Source organism: Panthera uncia (assembly GCF_023721935.1).
Source record: "Panthera uncia isolate 11264 chromosome C1 unlocalized genomic scaffold, Puncia_PCG_1.0 HiC_scaffold_3, whole genome shotgun sequence".
NCBI lineage: Eukaryota > Metazoa > Chordata > Mammalia > Carnivora > Felidae > Panthera > Panthera uncia.
In genome coordinates, this window is record NW_026057584.1 from 59,251,582 (window position 1) to 59,277,107 (window position 25,526).

At 41.0% G+C, this 25,526-nt stretch overlaps 1 protein-coding gene across 3 annotated transcripts in view; it reads right to left on the reverse strand.

Moving 5' to 3' along the window:
- MAP3K20 (mitogen-activated protein kinase kinase kinase 20) overlaps nucleotides 1–25,526 on the reverse strand; it is a 187,150-nt gene that overhangs the window by 26,299 nt on the left and 135,325 nt on the right. For 2 of the 3 annotated variants that reach the window (XM_049615510.1, XM_049615511.1), the window contains exons 11-16: nucleotides 21,802–21,937; nucleotides 9,247–9,291; nucleotides 7,405–7,435; nucleotides 7,168–7,307; nucleotides 2,597–2,659; nucleotides 1,526–1,618 (exon numbers count right to left, since the gene is read on the reverse strand). In XM_049615510.1, coding sequence (XP_049471467.1) covers nucleotides 1,526–1,618; nucleotides 2,597–2,659; nucleotides 7,168–7,307; nucleotides 7,405–7,435; nucleotides 9,247–9,291; nucleotides 21,802–21,937 — 508 coding nt within the window. Of the gene's footprint in view, nucleotides 1–1,525; nucleotides 1,619–2,596; nucleotides 2,660–7,167; nucleotides 7,308–7,404; nucleotides 7,436–9,246; nucleotides 9,292–12,248; nucleotides 17,966–21,801; nucleotides 21,938–25,526 lie in introns of those variants that run through there. The other variant, XM_049615512.1, reaches the window with a different exon arrangement.

The following is a 25,526-nucleotide window of genomic DNA, read 5'->3' on the forward strand; positions in this document are numbered from 1 at the left end:
TGGTGCAGGCAGGACACTGTCAGGAGTCCAGAAAGTGTATCTTTTGAAGTGTTTACCCCCTTAAAACCATTTCCAGTCACTCCCAAACACTGGTTTCAGGAATGGCCTGGGGTATGCACAGCATAATTAGGGACAGGCCAGTGGGCTAGCTGAGCCTAGGCTAGCACTCCCAGAGCAACTGGCTATGGGTTGTAAGGAGCTATATTCACAAGGTCTCTTAGCTGCTGCCTCCAAAGAAAGGTACAAACGGTGCCGTAAGTAAGAGCTTCGTTCTGGGATCAGAGAGGCCTGCATTCAAAGCCTCATCGCTCTGCTTGCTAGCCAGGTAACCCTTGGGTAAGTTAGTTAACCTTTTCAGAGCCCCAGTTTCCTCATTTGTAAAATAGGGGGAAGTAGCATTTATGCCTCAGTGCTGTGTGCCTGGAACACAATATGTGGTCCATTAATATAAGTTATCATTACTGCCTATCTATGGTAATCCAAAGTAACACAAACTTGTGATTCCAGTTCATATGCCACCTGGGTCAAGTAATTTTGCCATACTCTAAAATTAACATATAGCGAAAGCCTGATTGAATAAGTGTTGGTCAAATGCCCTTCTGCCCTATTTAGAGCTGATTCTTTGGGTTTCCATATTGCCTACAGTTCTACTCTCAGTGTTGTTTTACTCTCAGTGTTATAAAACAGAAACAAGAAGATGAGATGCTCGATGCCCAACAGCATCAACTATCACTTTGGCATCCTCCCCGCCACCCCCCAGTGCTTTGCTGTGAGTTTCCCTGAGGGTTTGGGTAGTCTCACACAGGACTCTTCAGCTGAACAAGAGAGTAAGATTCCAAGACTGGATTACATAGGTGGCCGGCAGCCTTTCTTTTTGTTTCTTTCTTTTTTTCTTTTTATTTTTGTTAATGTTTAGTTTTGAGAGAGAGGGAAAGGGAGAGAAAGAGTGGGGGAGGGGCAGAGAGAGAGGGGGACAGAAGATTGGAAGTGGGCTCTGTGCTGACAGCAAGTGAGTTGATGTGGGGCTCAAACTCACGAACTGTGAGATCATGCCCTGACCTGAAGTTGGAACGTTTAACCGACTGAGCCACCTAGGCGCCCCCGGCAGCCTTTCAAGTAAATTCTATTTTTTTTTTTTTTAATTTTTTTTTTTCAACGTTTTTTTTTTTTATTTATTTTTGGGACAGAGAGAGACAGAGCATGAACGGTGGAGGGTCAGAGAGAGGGAGACACAGAATCGGAAACAGGCTCCAGGCTCCGAGCCATCAGCCCAGAGCCTGACGCGGGGCTCGAACTCACGGACCGCGAGATTGTGACCTGGCTGAAGTCGGACGCTTAACCGACTGCGCCACCCAGGCGCCCCAAGTAAATTCTATTTTTTAAAGCCCATATACTTTACTCATAATTGAGTTATCTGCTGGTTGGGGATGGGGGGGGGGGGAGGTGTATGAAATCACAGAGTTCCAAGAGAGAAAAATAGTAAATTAGATCGAAATTTATCCAAAAGACTTAATATGTGATTTACCTGTGGGCCAGTTCCTGGTTTCAAGTGAAAACCAAAAACAAGTTCAAGGTTCACGATTTTTTCCTCATTTTCTTTAGGTTCATCTACTGAGTCCTAGAACAGAAAACCAAGCACTATTTACTCTAAATAGTATGTAGTGTCTTTTTTTTTAATTTCATATAGAAGAGATGATTTCTCAGTACTAGTGTTTCCATGCTAACCTATTGTTTAATGTTTGATAATTTGGATCAAGCTACAAATGACAATTCTTTAAAGCAAGAGAAATGACATCTTAAGCCTTTGAGAACATTTCCACATGGCTTACCTCATGCACTACAAATTGAATGTCACTGTCTTACATGTTTCACAATGCATCTTGCATTGTACACTTTTACTCTAGCAATGCACTTAGCACCTGGAGATGCACTATGAGACTCACTCTGAGAGTTCTTAACACTCAAGATATTTGCAAGCAGTTCCCAAAAAGGAACTGTGTACTTGCTAGAACAGATGAAGGTGAAGGGCCAAGAAAAGAAACAAAATGAACCTTCTGGAGTTTAGAGGTGGAAAACCATAGTTAGTGAATGAGAAGAGCTCTGTGTATTAATTGCAAACACGTACTGTATAAAAACATGTGCCATATACTTGTAGACTGGATTCAAAATAATAAGTCAAATATAATACGTTATTCAAACAAGACATCTCCTACCCCCTGCACCCAATGCAAGTGATAGATAATCCAGAGCCCTACTATGTGAATTCCTTTAGTGACTTATGTGCTGGACAAAGGTTTCTGGAGACAGGTGGGAGGCCATTGTATTAATCTACAATGTTTGTATTTAACATCCCTGAGTCACTAAGGTGACATGTGTTGTTCTTATCATGAATACACTGTTAATATTTCAACTTGTAGGAATCAAGCATGTTGAATTTATGCACATCCTAAGCTTCACTCAAAGGGCCTTTTGTTAGACAATAATTAAAGTTTGCTTCAAACGACAATTCCCGACATTGGCAAATTTAGGTGTGGATGTAGCAGGTGCATACATCAATAAAGTAGCCCATTCTCGGTGAGAAAAACACCTTACTTACCTTAATCAGTGGTGGGAAGTGAAATAAGTTTAGGTAATCGTGGGTTAATTTCTCAATGGCTGACTGTAAAAACAAAAACAAAAACAAAAAAACATGACTTTATTAATGATCCGATAGTGCCAAGAGAGGATTTAAATTATTGTGCACATATAAAGGCATTCTTTATGTAGCCCATAAAATATCTTGGGGATGTTAATATCCAACATCTATTGAGAATAAAGCTTTTCAGAGTATTCTAGGTAGTTCATAATTATTTAATGGAACAGGCAGATATTTTAAAGATGTTAAGTCTCAGAGTACACAGTAAATAAAACCATTCTTCAAACACTGTTAGAGTATACTAGCGACAAGTTAATGTTCTAGTGTGCAGAATGCAGTTGTCACCCTGAGTAACTGTGGGAAAAACAACAAAGAACATGAATATATCACCAGAGACTTTCATTAAGGCTGAAATCTCACTAAAGGGTTTATTGCATGGTAAGGGCTTTACTATGGGTATGTGTCCAATGCTCCCCCTGCCCCCACTGAAGCACAAAGAACTCTTGAAGGAAAGGGCAACCATTTAAATTATTTTTTTATACTCCTCAGGTATAATCCAGCTTTTCTGTGAACAGAACGTATCACGTAGAGAGTAAGAAAGTGCCAATGTGAGAAAAATTAGATGCATTTTTCAAAGTGAAATGAAAGCTGTTGACACTTGACAATGTAATGAACACTTACGGATGTTCAGCCCCATTCCCTCTGCACGGCCCCTCCACGTGAAGGCTTCCAGGCACAGGGAAGAAGGATGCTGAGACAGGTTTAAAGGGACAACGAAGTGGCAGAGGGGTAGGTAGAAAGACTGTTTAGTTTCATGACCTACCATTTAAGGGTTGAGAGTCTCTTTGAGAAAGTACACAGCGATGATTGTGCTTTCCTTGGTGACAGCAGAGAATGGAGGGCACATTCTCGTGTGTGTGTGTGTGTGTGTGTGTGTGTGTGTGTGTAACATGCCTGACAAGTACCAGGAAGGCTCCTTTAGTCTGGAGGTATTCACCTGGTGTCCTATCCCCAGAGGCCCAGCTCAAAGCACTATTTATTCTCATATCCCCACAAATGTTTGCAGGACCTCCCAGAACAAGCCTCCATCATCCTTTTCTCTTAATCCTGCTCTGTCATACAAGCTTATTTGTCAGAAATACCCACAACCCGGCTGAGTTTAAGAGTGCCACGTGTTGGCTGAGTCTCCCGTGAGTGTCCAGTAACCTAGCTGTGGCTTTGGCAGTTAGGTGGACCGCCTGACTTTTGAGATTCACCTCTCTGGCAACTGTCTTTATGCACATATGCATTCTCATCCATGAGTTTCAGGGGAGTCTTGGGTCCCCCCCGATACTGGTCTGCTGTTTTGGAGCTCAGGGCAGATACTCTGCTTCATGAGCAGAGGACATTGCACTGACCCCACCCCAACCAGCTGCCTCCAGTGAGGGCTTTCCCTTCATGCAGGTGTTTCATGGCTTCTGTGCAGCATTAGACTCTTTTTTTATAAAGCTTTTTAACCTTTGGCTCCTGTAATACCATTCTCTCCTCCTTTTCCTACTTCCTGGGTGGGCATTCCTCTTTTCCTCCTGCCTAGGCTCCTAGGACGTCTCCTTGCCACATGCATCCTTCTTGAAGGCCCATCGTCCGTCAAATAGAGAAAGCTTCCCCACTGGAAGACTGTTTGTGGTCAGGCGTGTACATGCCACTGTGCTTTCCTTCTTTTTATTTATTTATTGAGGTGAAATTCACTGTCATGAAATTAACCATTTTAAAGTGCTGAATCAGCAGCATTTAGTACCTTCGGAGCATTGTGCAGCTAGTACCTCTGTCTAGTTCCAAAACATTTGGGGACCCTGTGCCTAGTAGCAGTCACTCCTGACATTCCCAGCCCCTGACAACCACGAATCCATTTTCTGTAAGATGGATTTACCTATCTTCTGGATATTTCATGTAGATGGAATCATACACTAGGTGACCCTTTGGGTCTGGCTTCTTTCATTCTGCAGGATGGTTTTGAGGTTATGCTATGTCACAGTGTGTGTTCACTAGTTTTCCTTCTTGAACCTGCAAATAGATCTGTTACCTGTGGAATCCTTCCCTTCTCTATTCACGTTTTCGTGACACTTAGCTAGGCCTTCTTACTTTGTATCATAACCTCTGAACTGGTCTTTCCAAACCTAGCCTCTCCTTTCTAATCTACTTCACAACTTCCAGAAGCAAAGTTTTCAACATGTCAGTTCTCAAAACTTCCAATACTCCCTGCAGCTGGTCGGACTCCAGACCCCTGGCCTGAAGCCATGAACTGGCCTGAAGCCACTGCACAGAAGCCATGAAACACCTGCATGAAGGAAAACACCTGCATGAACTGTCCAGGGTCTGGCCTCACCTCCCTTCCACCCTCTGCAGCACGAGGCTTCCAGACACAGCCACCTATTGTTCCTTGTAGTGAACCAGTTTTTTCTGTTCTCTCCTGTTTCCTTCTCTCTGAACTCCTTATTCTGTCTAAATTCATGTTCTTGCCTTTCCTGCGCCTGTGTGCATTCCAAATTCTGTCCTTCTTCAAGATCCAGCTTGGGGACCCTCCCCACTCCGTGAAGTTTTCCCTCTGGCCGCCCCCCCCCCCGCCCACAGCCCCTCCCAAGCAGAGGTAGTGAATGGTTCCTTTCCTCCCAACTGCCAAGACTCTTTATCATGAGAAGTTGCATGTACATGTTTTCTCTTCTCTGGGGCGTACACTCCTCAAGGGCAGGATTCTTCTTCGTATCTGCACAGGCCCAATCTTGCAGGTAGTAGGCATTCACTGAATTTGTTGAACAATAATAAGTTTGGACGTTGCTTGCCCTAATGATACCAACCAGCATGGAGGGGGCACTGTCTCCTAGGCCCGCTCGGGGGTATTTAAATCACTATTGCTCTGTGATTTAAAGCTTGCCACCCTCTTTCCTTCTGACAGCTCCTTAAGGAATGTTGGTCCTTTTTCAAAGACAGCAGAGGGAAAGGGAGGTCGGAGCATCTTACTTGTCATCTGCCAAATAGGACAGGATTTACCACATTGCTCTGTTGGAAACTTGAAACTTCTCTGCACTAGAGAAAATAATTTTTCCCATCGCAGCCCATCTGAGCCAGCTTAGCTTTTCAGGATGGATGTGCCCACACCCAGAGGTCGAGATTAAATTACTTGCCAGCCTCTGAGATGTATGTTTATGAATGAGGTTTCCTGCCCTATTCTAAGAGGGAGAAGATGGTGAGGTTAAGGCTAAGCCATCATCCAACAGGTGCTCGGGCTGTAAGGACAGCCCTTGCATGGGCCCAGGGCTCGCAGAACGGAAGTAGAGGGGTTCTCTTTGGACCTCAGAGGGGATTTCCTTAGAAAGGAAAAAGCCACACCCGTGGCTTTAACTGAAGTAAAGGGAAAAGCAGTTGACGTGTTAGTAGAGACTTTGTGAGATAGGGTTTGGCTAGGAAGCTGCTTTTTCTATCTTTCCTTCTTTGACTTCTTTCTAACCTATGCCCACCCCTCCATCCACCCACAATGGGGTTGAGAAGGTCCGGGGAACAAACTGATTTCATCCTAAAATCTCTCTTGAAACACATCTCTAGTAACAGCGTCCACACAGATGCCAGCACTTATTTGGTTTGGGTAGCTAAAAAACAAGACAAAGAAACAGATCTGGTTGCTAAACTACCAAAAAAAGAAAAGAAAAGAAAAGCAACAGCACCAAAAACAGGTTTCGCTTTTAAAGTGTTCAAGACTTCAGTCTGGGGGGACATGTTAGGATTTCCTGAGAAAATGAAGGATTAGAATACACACGTGGTGTGTCCGTTCCGGGTCAAAAGTACAAACACTGCAAACCGAACACACATTCCCGTGAGGTTAGGTACTACAGTGGCTTAGCTTTTACTTTGCACAGGCCCAGCATCCTTAGGGATTCCTAATGGGCAGCCAGCCTCTCTGGCCTTTAAGGGAATCACCAGCTGTCTTCCCGGGTGGACGGCGGGTCTGCAGGCACCGGACAAACACGTCTCCAGGGCCTCCCGGCCCACTAAGCTGCCTCTCACATCACAGCCTTGCCACTGGCGGTGCCTTCCCTTTCAGAACACCTCCTCCTCTGTATCCCCTTCCCCTGGTTCACACTTGCTTGTCTTTAGGCTCTCAGCTCCTTCACAACTTCTTTGCAAAAGACTTTCCTCATCTCAACCTCACTTCTCCTTTGTGGCATTTCCTACAGCTGTCTTTTTATCACGATTGCATGATCAATCCCTGTCTTCTCCACTGAACTGGGGACTTCCTGAGGGCATGGAGTGATATTCAGGTGTATCTAGGTGACTTCTGCTGTGCTGGGTATTAACCCTTTTGCTGTTGGATTATGAGGAGGGAGTGGGGGTCCCATGGGGGCAAAGGCTAATTATCAGCTGGTATGGGAGTATGTCAGCACCGTAACAGCCAATTGCACTCGCATGTGTATCCTCAGCCTCTGACATGACACAAGGTCTGCTACGTAGTAGGTGCTCAGTAAAGATTGTCAACCAACTGTCCTCCCTCTCTGAGGTACCTTCAGGTGGATGATGTGCCCCTTGGAGACAATGCCCATGTCCTTCAAGTCTTCTTCCTCCAGAAGAAGCAGTCGCTTTCCTGTAATGTTGTTTTCCTTAAACAAGCTTGCATATATGCTCATCTCTTCGGAAGAGTCCCCTGAAGGAAGGGATTAGAAGGCAGAACAAAATGAGATGAAACCATGCCCTGAGCAAAGTTAACTGCATGAATTAAGAAGGTAAGTTATTCTACTTGCCTTTTCTGACGAGCTGCTGAACCCAAAAATACTGTGAAAGAGAGGACACATATGGATTTGAAGATTCACACACGGTCAGTGGCCTGACTTCACAGTAAAACACACTTTTTGATAGATTAAAATATCTGTAGTTGTGCAATGTAAGTTTTGGCTCAACCATCAAGGTAAAATGAAAGACATTCTTCTTTATGGATTTAAAACATCAAGCTCTCAAATTGGAGATACCCCTCCCTGTGGACATCTTGGGATACTTGAGGAAATGTGGGTTTTGCTTTTTATTTGGGAGATTTAAAAAAAGCCTTCAAGAAGGTTCTTATAATGACTTTTCTCTTTATGTGCTGGTCATCCCCGGAGTTACTGAGGGGTACTGGTTTACCCAGGAATTGTATGGGGAGCAGGGACCACACAGCAGTGGACAGAGAAGTGGGCAGAATATGCTATGTCTTAGGCCTGGTCAGGAAGTAGCTCTGTGGCCCAAGACAAGTTAAAGCACAGAGCTTCCTGTATAGAATGAAGTTGGACCCAGTGACCCTCTGTCCTTGAATATCACTTGGCACGTGTTTACTGGTAGCCTCTCACATAGAAGGGAGGCCAGACCCAGTCCCAGCAATTCTCTGGGGATCCCTTGACCCTGGGATTTTATTTACATGGCTTGAAAACCACTCGACCTCAGAGCAAAGACTAAAAATAACTGTTAGAGCTCAGTGCTTTTTAAAAAATTTCTTCTCAAATGAGATGGGCCAACTTTCCAGCTGGGGATAAAGGGATTATATCCAGACCCATGAATAGATCCTAAGTTCTTTTTCCTTGTTAACAATCAGGGCTGGTGGGAACTTGACCAACCACGAGGCCCAGTGAATGGGAAGAAGTAGAGGCAAGTGGTGCCAAGTTTCCTCACCCTATAGAAGCCAAAGAGGTTAGCTAATGTTGAAAGCAGTTTTACTTCACCAGAGCATGGTGGGCAGGGAGGAAAACGCCCCAGTCCAGAAACCAGCTTGAGGTAGGTAAACAGACCTTCCTAAGAGTTTCTAGCAGTGAATTTGTACACTGTGGCATCTGGTCTGTTCTCTGGGGTGAGGGCTTGCTAAGGCTGGCATTACAGCTGTTTTTCTTTTTCATTTAAGGGGACTTGAGCCTATAAAATGGACCTGGACAAGTATAAGCCCCTGAGGTCTCTGATCAAGAATTCTCCAGACTTTTCACTAAAGAAGCAAATACAGAGACGCAACAGGCTAAGAAGGATTGTTCCTTAGGGTCTCTACCCAAGTGTAAGGTGTAGAACTTCCTCTGGACTTAAGTAATCTGTCCTCCTCCTCTGGCTGCAGCTGCAGAGGATGTCTGGGAGCTTGCATCCGTTCTTCCTGGGAAAGGCCAGAGGACAGATGCACCCGTCACTTTCAAACAGGCCTAAGGTAGGAAGGAGACCCAGTTCAGTGGAATCCCAGTCTAGAGCTGCCTTTCCCAGATCTTTCTCCACTGTGGTTCCAGTCCATCCCTGGTGTTTTAGGAAAACTTAAGATCAAACTGTTTTCACGTTTGTTCATTTGGTATCCTGGATCACTCCTTTAACTTTGCCATTGGTATTCATTATAGTATTCTGGAATACCTTTCAGAGCAAATAGGGAAGTGGAATCCTCTTGTAAGATTTGAAGATACTTGCCTTGCTCTTGAGGCCTTATTTTAAATCATTACTGCATTAAAAATAGAAAAACAAGGAATTTGTCAACTTCTCCTAGTTAGATTTTCTTAAGGCCCCGACCCCTCCAGCTGCATCTGTAGCTTGTGGACCAATGTCTGAAATACCTGCCCAGGTCAAAGGAGGCATTAACAGAAGCCGCTTACCACGTCATCTTCAGTCCATGAGCCAATCTCAAAGGAAGGCAGCAGCTGCATGGGAAATACGAATGCAGTGAAAAACAAAAGTAATATTATCATTGTCTTTTTGGCTCATCTCTTGTCTCCCCTATTTTAGCTTTCGGCCGCTGCTCTGGCTCGGTTTCTTCCTTGGCAGGTTAGGTTGAATGGCAAGCAGTTCTCCTGACCTTGAGGGGAATTTCTCATCGCTCCAAGCATTTACCCACAGAAGCCAATCCCGGGCACCAGCTTGTCAGTAACAATTCATTGCACTTGGTGAGCTGTTGCAGCAGGGGCTGTAGATCTTGAGACTGTCCTCTCTCGGTACTTGGCACACCAAGAGTAGACTTCCCTCCCACAATAGGGTTTGACAGGCCAGGAGCTTCTGACATTTGCCAGATACCAGAGCCTCCCTTGGAATTCCCACTCAGCATGAGGATCATCGGATTGTTCATGAAAATTCTGAAGCAACACTTTGGTAATCAGATGACCTTTATGCTGCTGCTGCTGCTACTTTTTTTTTATTTTTTATTTTTTAAATTTTTTTCAAGAGAATATTAAATCGTTTATTGATTACACATGATAATGGACGATACACAAGCATTAGTCCCATCTATAATTTTATCTGATACCATAATTCAATTTAGATACATTGCATAGGATGTGCCAACAATCATATTAATAACCAAATAAACTCCAGGACTTTGCTTGGGTGACCCTTTTAACGGTGAACTCCAGATCACAACACATTAACTGTCAGTTCAACCACACCAATGTTTGTGGAGACAACGGCTTCTGTGCCCAAGCAGGTTGCAAATAAATTTCAAATGGAACCTGGCATCACCCTGATGGAATTCTAACTTCACACTGTTGGGGTAGTTTACCAAGATGAAAAGACTTTATTTTTTTTTAAGTAATATCTACACCCAATGTGGGGCTTGAACTCAAAATCCCAAGATTAGGAATTGCCTGCTCTACGAACTGAGCCAGCCAGGCATCCATATATGCTGCTGCTTACAGGGGAATTTCTAAGTGGTTAGCCAAATGACTCACTTGCATTATATTTTTAAAAGGAAATTTTAGGATCCATGGATGAAGAAGGACGGGTGAAACTGGAACTGTCGTCCCAAGAAACCCACATTGCAGAGTTTGCTCTAATGAAACCACTAACCTCTCTCCTTTTCAGATGTAGACATGAAATACTTTGCAAAAGGACTTTGGCCTGCATCATTTTCAAAGCCAAAGAGCTACTTGCTTCAGTATATGCCCATGGCAATGGACTAAATGATAAACGCCTACATAATTTGAAAAAAAAATTGTGTCCTGTGTCTTGAATTAGAGTTTGCCACACCCTTTAGCTTTAACTAACTTAACTTGCCAGCATGGTTGGATTGCTTGTAAGGTAACATGGCAGTGCCTTTCAACCTTTGTTACAAATAACTTTTTTTTTTTTTTTTTTTTTTTTTGGTGAATGAATTGAAAAACAAAGTTGAATCTGGTTGCTTTTACTATTAGTGTAAAAATCGGAAGGTGGGGGAGTTTCTAATCTGCAAATATTTTGAACTCACATGCTCAAAACCATACTAGGAAAGGTATGCTCCTCCCTTTAAGGAGCTTTTAATTTAATTGGGGGTGAAACCGATACGGATTATAGATGAAGGAGTTTAAGGCTACCTTCATGTTGGCTTACTCAGTGCCTAGCAGAGTGCCTGGCTTACAATACTTGGTAAATTTTTGTTGAACCATTTTGTTGAATGAATCCAGCTGCAAGGTGCATTTACTAAAATGCTGAATCCTCTGATAGAGAATTCAATGTGTGCAGATATACCAGGGAAAAGGGAGGGTTTCATAGACCAAGATGGGGATGGAAGGCATGGTGGCTTGAGCTGGGTACTCTAGGGCACAAAGAACAGAGATGTGATTCTACTTGAGGAGAAGCAGGAAGGCCAGACACTGGCACTGGTGTTGGGGACAGGAGGGAAGGGGGGCATGGCATGTTTGCCTTACTGGAGCACTGGATGCAGCGTGTGTATATTGGAGGATAAAGGGGAAATGCTTAACATCTTTGCTTAAAATGCCTAAATTCTCTCTGGCAATGATTAAAAATCTCTAGGGAGCCAATCAGAATTTTTGTTGTAAACCCACAAGTTATGATATATTTGATTGTGTACAGTTTGAGTGTTCTAGCTGCCCCATGACATTTTATTTGTTCATGGGGCAGCTGAATACAGCTGCAGGAACATGTCATTCCCTTTTCCCATCACGGAAACAAATGTGAAATAAGGAACTTTTTTGATGAGTTCAAGGAACAACAGACTGACTTTACAGAACTCTTTCCTTGCATCAAGGCTGGCCTCTATAGGGAGTGGGGGGATATGTGGTGGTTTAATTTTTATACAATTCCCAAATGTTGTGCTAAGCAAAATCGTTAAGTATTTCTTGAATAAAGGTTGTAAATGAAACAACTAATCAAAACCCATCACATTTGGTTTTAAGGTCAAAAGGAGAGGGGAAGAGTTCTCTTGCCCTCCTAGAGTGGCTCGTCAAGAGGACGCCAAGGGAAAGGCATAGATTCAGTTTGATAATCACTCTGGCAGGATTCTTGCACAAGGCTTGCAGAGATCAGTGATAGGAAGGCTGGAGCCAGACACTGCTTCAAGACGGTTTGAATTTGGCAAGATGGGGGTAAGAGTTAATGATCTCTAGCCACATAGTGGTTTACCATTTCCTTTATGCTTTCTGTACCTTCTTAGCATGTCAGTGTATCTGCTGTAGCATGAGTTCTAAGCCTTTTGTTCTTTTGAGGATAAGAAAAAAATCCACCTCGTGACTGCCCCATCACTTTACAAATTCATTATTTACACTCAACTGATTTCAGGAGAGAAAAGCTCACATTCATGTGCATGCGTGTGACCGTGATTCCTTCCAAGGATGTTGGGAAATCCCATCTAACAAAGATCTGATATACACAGCAACACATAACAAAGGGATTTACTGTCAAAACGTTTATTGCAAAATGGAGTCTTAAAACAAAGAAAAAAGCAAAGAAAAGTTCACATCAAAATGAAATGTATGACACCAACTTGGATTTCTGAATACATTGTGGACTTGTGCTGGAATATCAAATTCCAACTATGAAATCAATAACTGAGTAGTCTTACCACACACGAGTGATATGTAATCTTCCATACAAACATTATACAAGATATTTGGCATAGGATTTGCTCAGAATAATATTGCAACAGAATAGTTGAGAAAAAGGTTTTGTTAAAAAAAAAAGTGATAATGCCATCTATTCAAAGCTCACACTCAAAGAATATAAATATTTCCTATTATTTAGTACAAAATTTCTAAAAGTGCAAAAGCAATATGTGCAGTGTATTGTATCTGACATTAAAAGTTAAACTGTTCTGCACACAATATAAAATAATTAATGTAGGTGCTTGAAACACTAGTTTTAAAGTCAATAATCACATGCCAGAAAGCTCCTCATAGGCAATAGTGTGCAACTGATAGTTGAAGCATAAACGAACATGGCTAGCTAGCCCTTCAGATTTCCTGGTACACGCTCCTTTTTCATCACAGAAATGCTACAGCTATCAGGCTGGGCCACAATCGAAAGAACAGAACAGATTGTTCTTTCTGGCAACGCTTAAAGTCTAAACAGGAAAACAGTCTTACTCAAAAGCAGCAAAAGGTGCCTGATTATAGAAAAATTATGCTCTCTCATATGTGGTAGAGTGAGAATGTGCTAGTTTTCAAATGCTGCAACAAGTCTAGCGTATCAAAAACCAAAAAAGTCTCAATATTTAACTCAGAATAGCTTTTAAAATGATCTTTCATGAAATTCTTACTACTCCAATGAAAACTCTGAAAAATAAAGTTATGTACATCATAGTTCTAGGAGAAGTCATTCTGGATCTCTCCCAAATCTTATGTCTGATTCCTTGATTTTAATGGGAATCAATTTTGAATTAACTCAGCTGGTGTTAAAATCGAACAGATTTGCTGCATGTTAAACATCACTGGCTAAAAACTGGCCCTCAACATTTCCAGAGGATCCAAAACAAGTGTCCTATGTGCCTTCAACTCTTCCCATTGGTTATTAATGTAAAATACTAAAATGTGATTTTACTTAACACACACACACACACACACACACACACAGCCCTTTTAAATTAACCTGGCTGCTTTGAAGAACTATAGCTCCCTCAGTGATGTTTTCCTTTTTTACTTATTTTGGAATTAGTGTAACAGAGTGACACCAACCCCCACCCCAGGTAAATTTTGCTGTTTTATAAAGTTTCCACCAGCATTCTTAAGGGGAAAGAAACCATTTCCACAAGGGAGGATTTAAGATAAATGCCACAAACCTATAAACTATAGATTGTACAGTAGTTGTAATTTTGGAAATGCATCTTTTGACTTGAGCAATTTTGTTTGAGGGAGAAAAATTTGATACAGAACTGTAAAACTGCCAGGTTTAGCAAGTTTCTTAAAGGGGAAAGGGACAATGCTATTGGTAAATGGAATTCTTTATTGGGTGGGACTGTCCCTGGCATGCAGGATGTTACCATTTTTGGCACTGGGCATTAAATACACCCCAGTCACTGTGACAACCAAAAATATTCTCCAGCCTCCTCCCCCCCCAAACATCATTAGGTGCCCAAGACGAGAATGGCTGGTAGAGAGTCATCAAATTCTAGATCGTCAACTTTATGAATATAGAAAAAGAGATGAAAAAGAGTAATTATATTTTCAGTTGTAGGACTCTGAAAATTATGACAATTTAGAGTTTCAATTATTATTGTGAATCTTTAAATTTCTTAGTGTTTCTTTATAAGTATACACTTTTGTAAGTCAAGTAATTGGAAATAAATCCAACATCAACAATTTGCCATTTGAAAAACTAATTTGAAAAGTGAATTAGAAGCTGTACAATTAACATCATTAGAAAATGTGCATAATAAACAGTTCCTTTGAAAAGTAATAAGAGTCTAAAGTCTTCTAAATAATCTTCACAGATAGAGTGAGACCACTTTAAAATTTTGTTTATAGGATTTAGACTTTAGGGATGTTCAAAACCCTAGAAAGGGACTTATCTGAAACAAAGTAATGCTGTATGATAATTACCTATAATAAAATACAATTCCAGGTGGAGAACAATTTCAAGCTTATCACTGAAGTTTTCAATTCTGCTGTACCCTAAATCCCTGAATACTGGTGAGGAAGTTGACAGCAGTGGAGAGATCAGGGAGATATTCCCTAATTAACGGTAACCCCTAGGTCTGAGTCCTATTACCTTTCTCTTCTAGCCCTATTTGGCTGCTTCTATTAATGCACCGAAACTTTATGTGTAATTATGATAGATTTATATGTAAATTAAGAAAAAAATGTCAGTTTCGTTCTGTTTATATGTTCTAAATTTGTTGATGAGGATTCTTGAATGAGAGGCAGGGTTTACATTCTTACATAAAGTGCACAGATCTCAAAATTAGCCCACAGACATTCCCTGATCAGCGAGGCCTTGTCCGACCACACTTGAAAACCCACAACATTCCTCCGTGTGTGTCATCTTCTTGCCCTGCTCCGTTTTTCAGCATGCACTTAACAAGTGTTTACGTACTATAGAACCCACTTGTTTACTGTCAGGATCTCTGCTCACTAGCAGGTGTGCTCCATGAGCACCAGGGTCTCCCTCTAGCTGGTCCCTGGAACAGTCCCTGGCACAGAGAAGGGGCTCAATGAATATCTGTGGAATGAATGACTTTATCTTTCTCTAGAAAGATGTGCAAGAGGCTTTTAAACTACTTCCTACTTGGGGCACCTGGGTGGCTCAGTCGGTTGAGCGTCTGACTTCAGCTCAGGTCATGATCTCACAGCTTGTGAGTTCGAGTCCCACGTCGGGCTCTGTGCTGACAGCTCGGAGCCTGGAGCCTGCTTCGGATTCTGTGTCTCCCTCTCTCTCTCCCCCAACCTACTCGCATTCTGTCTCTGTCTCTCTCAAAAATAAATAAACATTAAAAAAAAAATGTTAACTACTTGCTCCTTGATTCTCTCCTCCAGGTTGCTGGACTACAGTGCCCCCAGGGCATGCTGGGAAGTCAAGAATTGAAAACCACCCCTCTGCTTGGCTCCCAGATGCTCAGCTTGAGGGGCTCAGCTTGAGTCAAGGAGTGCTCCTCTTACGTCCACGCACCAACAGGACACCTGTTGAGGTTTGTGCCTGTTTGCCGGCAGCACTGTGTAGTGTGCATCTGTGAATGGCTGCATAGACAGAAGGTGTACTAGATTGGGTATGGAGGGAACCCATCTTCCAGGGGAAAGACTTACCTATTCATTCTGTTTTTACTTAGTCTATGGGTGGTAGCAGGGCCTGCAAACCCCTCAGGTATGTAGTCTTGAAAGAACACCAGGTTAAATTTGTTTATATAGTTTACGTTCTAAGAATGCTTTCTTCATCTTTCCCGAAAGCTGTTTACTTTAACTTTCATTGCCTACTACTCAATAAGTATTACTTGAAATTGATAATTTTCCAGGTTACTGTAACCACTTATTTTTCACTGGCATAATGAAGACTTGCTAAAGTTAACTGACCACTTCCCATGGGCCTGGTTCTGTGTTAAGTGCTTTACATGTATTATTTCATTTAATCCCTTCAGCAATCCTTTGAAGCGGGTACTGTTACCATTCCCATGGCAAAAATGAGCAGACAGATACGCAGGTTAAATTTCTAACAGATTACACGGCAGTTTTGAATCATAATTTGACTACAGATCCTTCTCTTTATCACCATGGCATATAGACTGTTCTGCATTTCACACCCCAGGACATTTTAATAGTTATTTTTCTCCAAATAAAGCTGGCACAGTGTACTGATCATTTTGTGGTATTTTTCAGCTGTTAATAGGGATTAGAAGCCTGTCATGCTTCAAATTTCCAGAGACTTTCCTGATTGAGTGTACTTGGAAATAGTATTAGATAATATCTATGATGATCTCCTTTCTTAAATTCCCCATAAAAAGAACTACCAAAAGTGTTTTAATTTAATAGTCAAATGAATGGCCCTTCTTTCCAAAATAGGCTGAAAAAAGTTTTTATTCTTTTGCCTTTCTTGTATATATAGGACTACAAATGTTTTGTAGTTCGTTTTGTTTTTTCAAACAGTGTTTTATAGCTTTGACAAATGTGATAACATTCTGAGAACCTCTCTCTGGAGAACTAGGTTTTCAGATGGCACCTACATTCACTTCCATTTATCACCAGTGTGGCTCAATCCAGGTCCAAAAAAAAAACCCAAAAACATTCTGGGAGGCTGGATCTGAATTAAAAAGTACCCTTCATCCTCCACGTCTGTCTCAGTAGATATAATTTACCTTTGCTCTTCCCTTTATATATTTAGTTCCCTCTTTAAAACATCTCTGCATATATTTAGAACCCAGAATGATCATGCCCCTGTGGAAAAAGAACATGCGTATATCCTTACTGGCAGCGCAGAGCAGGTCTGTATTAGCACTTGAGCTGCCCTGCCTGTAAGTTTCCCTTTAAGACCATACCCTTCTTTTATAAACTACGCCTCAGATGATCGTGTGTTGTTCAGAAGCTTCCAGGGCTAGCACTGGCATGAAAGCCTGCAACATCTGCTGTTGGTTTCAAATTAGAGTATTTCTTCTTCCAGTATACTATTAAGAACATCTCTCAGGTTTTACTGTGAGTAGTTGTGCTATTAAGTATTGAAAATTCTTAGCATTTAGGTATTTCTGAAGTATTTGTGATCGCCGCCTTTCATCTCAATTTTTTTATTGTTGGATTTTGTAGTCACTCTCAATTATTTCTGACAGCACAGCATATTGCCAGAAGAAAAAGAAATGTAGTGTGTTACAAGAAAATCAGTGTCAAAGAAGAATTAGGAGTTAAGAGTGCTTTTTCAAAATGTAAGTTTTCTTAAGCAATTAAATAAATGAAATCAAATCAAAGTATAAAGTATTTGCTTGAAAAAAAAAAGCCAGAATATAATTAGTTGTGAAAAATACTATATTGTATAATAGAGTCACAAATTTCTATAATCAGGCACCACATTTGCTGACTACATTAAATATACCTTTCTGGCTTAACCCCCCCCCCCCCCCCCCCATTTTTCTGTAAGCAGGAAAAAAAAAAAGTAAAATCATTAAAGAAATGACTGTCATAGAAATGTGATTGGCTTAAAAATTCCGTGCTTACTTTTCTACCTCCTTACTGGTTTTCGTACAGACTGAGTAGCAAGTTTCTTTTGGTTTGCCGAACATTTTCAATTTTCTTACTTTGCTGTCTGCTTTCATTCACTATTATTATCCATGTCATTATCCTCCTCATCACCGTCATCATCATCATCATCATCATCGTCACCTTCTGACAAGTCAAAATCACTGAACCCCAGGGCCATGTTGACCTTCTTCCCCCTCCTCTTAGATGTGGTTTTGGAAGAATTCTGCTTGGCTTGCATGTTTATCTGCATCCCAGAATGCAGCACAGCTCCTGCTTTGTTCATTGAGAAGATATCCCCAAAGCCCATCAGCATCATGGCCTGCAGACTTTGGTTCATGCCATGGCCCTCCCCGTTACTTGTTGCTGTGATCTGACATGACATCTCTGCACTGTTTGACTCCTCTGTCTTAGATTCAAAGTAAGACTCCTCAGACATTCTTGCAGCAAGAGGCAAGAGAAGCTATCGTGAGGGAAGAAAGGACAGAAGCAAAAAGAGAAATTAGGACCAATTTAAATAAAGGAAACAGATACCACAAAATTAGTGGGTGCTGCACAGAAGGTAAATGATTAGTGAAATAAACGAATGTAGGGAATCCTGTAAAAACGTATTTAATGGCAGGTTTGGCTCCAGCATATTTGCCATAATTTATAAATGACAGAGTAAACCACAACCAAAAGTTTGCAGAGCGCCACAGCAGGCCAGATTTCAAATGGGAAGGAAGTTGCAAGTTTTAAGCCCTCATTTCGCTTACAACAGTTTTTAGGATCTCTCTTAATTTTTTCCAATTTCACTTTCACACAGAAACGTTAAATATTAAATTAAAAAGAAATTAAGTAGAGATTAAATCTCAAGTAAAAAATGAAGGAACCTTGTACCAAAGGATCAAGTTCAGAGGAAGCATAAAGACAGTTCAGTAGTCAATACCCTTCTACAGAAATCTGGGCCATTAATCTCCTTTCTATCTAGATTATCATCTGACTCTAAATTAAAAAGGAGTCTAGGATTCAGTAGTTTCTGCTTATTATTTATTACAACCAGATAGAAACCTAGTTACTTGACTTATGAAATAATTAATTCACTTAGTGAACAAATTCTAGATCTGTCTCTAATACTTAAGGACATAAATACATATGAAAATTTGGGGGAGAGAAAATTAGTATTAATTTAGACTGTTACCTTTTGCTCTATTCTCTAAGTGCCCTTCTTGTAGTAGAACTCTTTTTTCTAGGAATTCCCCCTCTCACAGTGGTAGAACTCTATTTTCTACCTTACATCATGATTTTGAACAACTAACCTATTCCCATAAATGCTGGTCTTATTCATTTCAGGAGTCTGTCAGGATCTGAAAAGTGTTACTGCCTCTTCTTTTGAGAAATAAGCAAATTAAGGCTTATATTTTTGGTGGTGTTCAAATATGGGTAAATTTATGATAAATAGTGCACAAATAACATGGGATGACATTTACATCCTGGGTATAAATATGGTTTTTAGGGCCAGTTTCCTAATTTTTAAACTGAAGTTGGAGTTGAGGTTCTTTTTTTTTTTTTTTTTTTTTTTAAGTTTTATTTTTTTAAGTAATCTCTACACCCTACACGGGGCTCAAACCCACGACCCTGAGATCAAGAGTCAGATGCTCTACTGACTGAGCCAACCAGGCGCCCCCTGGAGTTGGGCTTTTAAAAAATATCTTACTCTATTAGGAAAAGATTTCCAGAGTTGTTACATCAATAAGAACTTCACATGCTTCAGCTAAAAAATACAGTTATAAAGAAGGAAAAAATTGTGTTAGATCCTTTAACACTGGAAACAGGATATTATTTTCCTTGCAGCCAAACTTTGCAGCTTCTCAAATTTGTTTTCAATTGTTAGATTCTCTTTAGAGAGCTTTGTCCTCGCTTTCTCAACAGATGTCTCTCAAATAAGCTTTGATGTTTAAGAGAAATCAAATTTTTACATCAAGCTGCAACAATAATTAAAAAACAAACACTGTCTGTATTTCTGTATGGGAGAATTCCTCTTCCCAAATATCTTCAACTAATGTTTTAATTTCAGGAAAGTAAATGGTGTCCCTGCTTGAAATAAATCCAATAATACTATTTTTTATGAAGTTACATAAATGTTAAACTTTTATAATTAAGATGAGGCTACAGACAGAAAACCTAAACCTCCAGCCACTTCCTTTTTAAAAGGTTTATTTCATCTTTCTCTCAGAAACCTCATTTAAAGTCAACTAGAAACTGATGTGAGGATAAAAGAAAATACCCACTTAGAAAATACCTGAGCACAAACTTTCTTTCCTTCAGAAATATGAGCTCTAAGCAGAAGAGACATTAAAAGCAAGTACTGTAAGAAAGAAAACTTAGCCCTCATAGGTAAAAAAAAAAAAAAAAAGAAGAAGAAGAAACTCTGAGATCATGCTTCATGCTGTCCATTGTTAGATGGTAGCCTTCAGAGCGGTTCCTTTACAGAAAGTTTTCTGGAGTTAAAACGCAAGCATAGAACCTACTGAGCACTCCTACTGTTTCATTATTTATTACACAACTATGTTACTAATAGCAATAATGTGTGCAAGGCAGCCCATGATTTCTTAGCAAAACTAATGCCGATAAACCAAAGAAAGCTTCTAAAGCATACTGTAATAGGTAGTTTAAAGTTTTTTCTTACAATGCTACATTTAGAAAGAGTCAAGCCATGCAGTGCTTTATAGCTTAAGATTTCAATGTACTTTAAAAAAAAAAAACGCCTCTCAGCCTTCAGAAGACAGCCATGTGTCTGCCTCTCCTCAGCTCTGGGAGAAGCCGTGCTCCCAGAAGACCCTTAGGGTGATGCTTTCTGAGTCCGCCTGTTGATACCGATTCAACCAGACTCGACTTTCCTCTTGAGAGCCAAATGAACTTACTAAATGTAGTACCTTTGTAATGTCCCATGGCAGTCTTATGTATAGCAATTCAGTTCTTGCTTTGGAAGTCCGTGGATGGCCAGAGTCATTTTGGAAAAAGTTAAATCTGATAATAAATACTTAACTTCATTGTATTTCCCTTTTTTTGGATATCAGGTTGCTTTTCCACATAAACCGGAAAAGGAGGCAAACTATGTTATTCTTTAGACATTGGAAGATACTCTGCAACTGGGCACTGGCTGCTTAATGGAGATTAAGGCTTTTAAAAATAGGAAAGCTTTTTGAAGATCACCAAGTGAAGAGCATGTAAGTATTTTTTGGGTATAATTACCGCAGCAACTATCAAAAATGAATTTAAAATACATAATTTTACTTTTAATCTTACCATTACTTGGTTTTCAAAGTGGACAAATATTGGGGCACCTGGGTGGCTCAGTCGGTTAAGCGTCCGACTTCAGCTCAGGTCATGATCTCATGGTCCATGAGTTCGAGCCCTGTGTCAGGCTCTGTGATGTTAGTTCAGAGCCTGGAGCTTGCTTCAGATTCTGTCTCTCCCTCTCTCTCTGTCCCACCCCCCACTCACTCTCTGTCTCTATCAAAAAATGAATAAACGGTAGAAAAAATATGTAAAGTGGACAAATTTTACCCATTAAAAAACCCAAAAAAGCCAATGATCTACTAAATTCCTGAAATGATAAACCATTCAAAATAGGGAAGAATCCTGAAATTTGGTTAGACTTTAATATATCATGTCAATGTATAAGTTAAATACAGAAATAGTGAAATCCTTATGAAGAATTTTTATCTTCCTCTAAATAAAAAGCTTGGGAAAAAAGGTAGTTCTTAAGTAGTAAATATTAGAGGCTTGTCACAAGGGACATCTTTTTCCAATCTTTTGCTGCAGTGATTGTAACACTAAATGGAGCAAGGAATATTAATGCTGGTCGTTGATATGTCACCAAGTTTGTTCTCTTTTAGAAGGAAAACTTGCTTAAGTTCTGCCACATGGAGACTCTTGGACAGCGAGCTGCCTCGGCGTTCCGCTTATTAATTCCTGATGGGCTCTATGGAGTTAATCAGCCGTTAGGCACGTGTTCTGGGGATCTAACAGATGGTGCGAAAATACACTGCATTTTATTTTTGTAATTCTAATATACAAACACGCTGACAGAATAACAGTACTTAGAGAAAGGGCCAGAAATAGGCTAAGCTTTTCTTTTAAATTTCTGGCATTTTGTTAATTGAAACGAGATCCGAGCACTACTTGAGTGTAAACGCAGGCCCTTCACCGTGCAGGCATAAGGCAGGAAGTGAGGGAGGTGGCCGTGGGGGAGGGGAGGGCCGCCATGCTGCCTCTTCTAAGTTGGGGGCCGAGTCACCCATGGGGAGCACTCACCGGGGTGTTGGACTGCTCCGTCAGCTTTTGCTCCCACATCCTCAGACGTCTTTCCCGCTCTTTCAGCTCTTGCTCTTTACAGCTGAGGTCCCGTTCTAGTTTCTTCAGCCTCTCAAGAGTTGCCTCAATTTCGCACCTGCACAGGGATGACTGGTTTAAGTCTCAGCTTTGCTCAAGAGTTATTAAATGCTTAGTGGTCCATCAGAACGTGTAATGAAAGTGAAAGGCTGGGGTGCCTGGGTGGCACAGTCGTTAAGACTCTGACTCTTGATTTTGGCTCAGGTCAAGATCTCACGGTGGTGAGATCCAGCCTCACGTAGGGCTCTCCACTGACGGTGCAGAGTCTGCTTGGGGTTCTCTTCCCCAACCCCGCTTACCCTGCCCCTCCCCTGCTCACACTCTCTCTCAAAAATAAACTTAAAAGGCTAAAATAAAAGGCTGAAAAAGACTGTGATTTTTGCCAGTTTTATTGAGATGTCATTGACATATATCACTGTGTAAGTTTACAGTGTACTGCATAATAGTTTGACTTACACATACTGTGAAATGATGCCCACTATAAATTTAGTTAGCATCCATCATCTCATATAGAGAAAGCAAAAAAAGAAAAAATTTTCTTGTGATGAGAACTCTCCAGATGTACTCTCTAAACAACTTTCATACATATGATACATTAGACTGTAGTCATCATGTTGCACATTATAGTCCTTGGACTTATTTATCTTGTAACTAGAAGTTTATATCTTTTTTATTTTGAGAGCGTGCATAAGCAAGTGGGGGGAGGGGCAGAGAGAGAGGGAGAGAGAGAATCCCAAGAACTGAGGAACTTGTAAGGTATGACCTGAGCAGAAACCAAGAGTCGGACCTTTAATGGACGGAGGCACCCAGTATAAGTTTATACCTTTTGGTCACCTTCCTCCTATTTGTCCCCACCACCAACTCTGGTAACCATAAATCTGATCCTTTATTTCTGTGAGTTTGGCAAAACTTGTGCTTCTAAACCAAACAGGAAACTATCAGAGAATAAGAAATCTGTCACATCCTTAAAAATCTATAGGTAGTTTCTAGTCTGGAAAAATCAGCTCAAAATACTTCCTAACAAAGTACTGAAGACCCACGAGAGTAGAGCCTAAGCTATGGAGCTGGTGTCCTGGTTTAGCTGTTTAATGAATGCTGACATTAAACTAGCCCTTTATAGTTTAGAAAGCACTATTACACAATGTCTCATCTTATTCTCATAACAGCCCCAAGAAACCAGTACTAATCCCATACATAGAGATGGGGAAAATGATATTCAGGTTGGGTGATCAACATCCTGTCCCTAGTGAATTCAGGTTAGCCTAATTCCCTGACTGGGTAACTCAATCAATTGATTAATCTGACCTAGTTTTCTCAGCTGTAGGGGGTGATGATTATCTTATACCAGGGTTCCCCAGACTGCCTGATCCTAATAACTACCTGGGCAGCTTTTTAAAAAACAAATAAATACACAACAAAACACACAGATTCCTAGGACCCTTCCTTAGAGCTTATGATTTAGTAGGGTTGGGTAGGGACTAGGAATTTCCATTATTTAATAAAAGACCCGGGGCTCCTGGGTGGCTCAGTCGGTTAAGCGTCCAACTTCGGCTTAGGTCATGATCTCACGGTTCGTGGGTTCTAGCCCCACGTTGGGCTCTGTGCTGACAGCTCAGAGCCTGGACCCTGCTTTGGATTCTGTGTCTCCCTCTCTCTCTGCTCCTCCCCCACTCACGTTCTGTCTCTCTCTCTCTCTCTCTCTCTCTCTCAAAACTAAATAAACATTAAAATTTTTTTTTAAAAACCCAGGTAATTTTTATAATCCGACAAGTGGGATCAGATGAACTCTAGGATTCTTTTGAAGTCTAATAATTTTTTTTAAAGTTCCCTCCTTAGTCTCTATAGGCCAATCAACCTCATTACTTAGAATATGTCCAGTTATAGAAACCTTTGTAGAAAATGAACTGTTGATGACATGGCTCAGTACAAGCCATTTTCTTCCTTCAGGCCTGTCACTGTGCTCTGAGAGCTGGAAGTTCCTTCCCTTGAGTTTCTGAAAGGCCTGGAGACAGCTGACTGGTTATTAGCTGGTAAGTGCTGCCACAGCATGGAGTCTGGTTGGGATTCTCTCTCTCTCTCTCTCTCTCTCTCTCTCTAAAGAAAGAAAGAAAGAAAGAAAGAAAGAAAGAAAGAAAGAAAGAAACATAAAAAAAAAAAAAAAAGTCCTAGGTATTATTTGGCAACATCTAAGACAGGGAACAGCTACTGAGGTGGGTCTGGATTTGGGTCCAACACTGGACTTCTCTGGTTATCTGAAAAGAACCTCAGAGCCAGGGAGTTAGCAAGTTAGTGTAAAAGCACCTGCCGTCGACACTCCATTCCTCTTATTGGCGTCATTTGAAAATTATAGAACATAAGTATAGTCACACTACCTGAAGAAAGGCACCAAAATCAGCAATCTTTCAGAATTATCACTGTCATCAAGTCCACATTTTATCCCTGATGTTTCTGACAAAAAGATTATGCTCATTCATAAATAAGTGTGTGTTTATTTTTCAAATGGAGATTTGAGGGAAAAAAATCAATGTGGGAAACCTTAGGTTAAACTTTTGTAACAAAGAAAGTGAAAGTGAGCCATCTTGGGGAACTGAAGGGGTCACAGGGTGAGGAAAGGAGGCAGCAGAGAGGGGGGCACTCAGTGGCAGGTGGTGGGGGGAGCTGGGCTGCTGTCTGTGCAGTGCCTCCAGCAGGCCACACCACACCCCTGCCCGAGAGAATGATCGCATGGATACTCTGGTCAGGGGTAAGCGGCCAGCACGTTCAATTTCACTTGTAATTTAGGCAAGGGTTCATCTCAAGTTTCAGCTCTGGGAGCCAGCTGTGAGTTTGAGCCCTTCTGGAAAACAGACCAATGGTTAAGTAAGCTGGAAGCTGTGACACAGAAAAACAAACACTGAGTAAAATCTGCTTCCTCAACCCCGGCTCCTCAGGCTCAGAACTTCCCAACACTACTCCTTGCCCCAGGCGCCTGCTTCTGCAGGGAGTGTGGGAAGTTATGTACCATGAGGGACGCAACGACCCCCCCACTCCCCATGTTGTTAATGGATTCTTTTGCATTGAGTGCATCTGTTGATGTATGTATATAACCTTCTTATTCTATAAACATAGATGTTTTTAAAAGTTTAAGTGTTTTAGTTGATGAAAATGATGGTTTTTCTCTTAACCCAAATCCAATTAAGGTTGACTTCCACTAGTATCAATTTTTCACATGCCACAAATAGAGAGTGAAATGTAATTATCTTTTCAAGGTCAATTTGTAAAAATAGCTATATTATATATATGATGGTAAGTAAATAATATGAATACTAGTGTTATATATTAAAGGATTTGTGCTAATATCCAGATTGCAAAGATTACATTTCCTTATCTGTTTTTTGGTTTTATTGTTTTTAATGTGTTTATGTATTTTTGAGAGACAGAGTGCTAACAGGGCCAAAGCAGAGAGGGAGGAGAGAGACAGAATCCTAAGCAGGCTCCACACTGTTAGCACAGAGCCCCATTGGGGCTCAAACCCATGAACTGTGAGATCATGACCTGAGCTGAAATTCTTAGATGCCTAACCCACTGAGCCACCCAGGTGCCCCTGTTTTTTGTTTTTATTTTATTTTATTTTATTTTATTTTATTTTATTTTATTTTATTTTATTT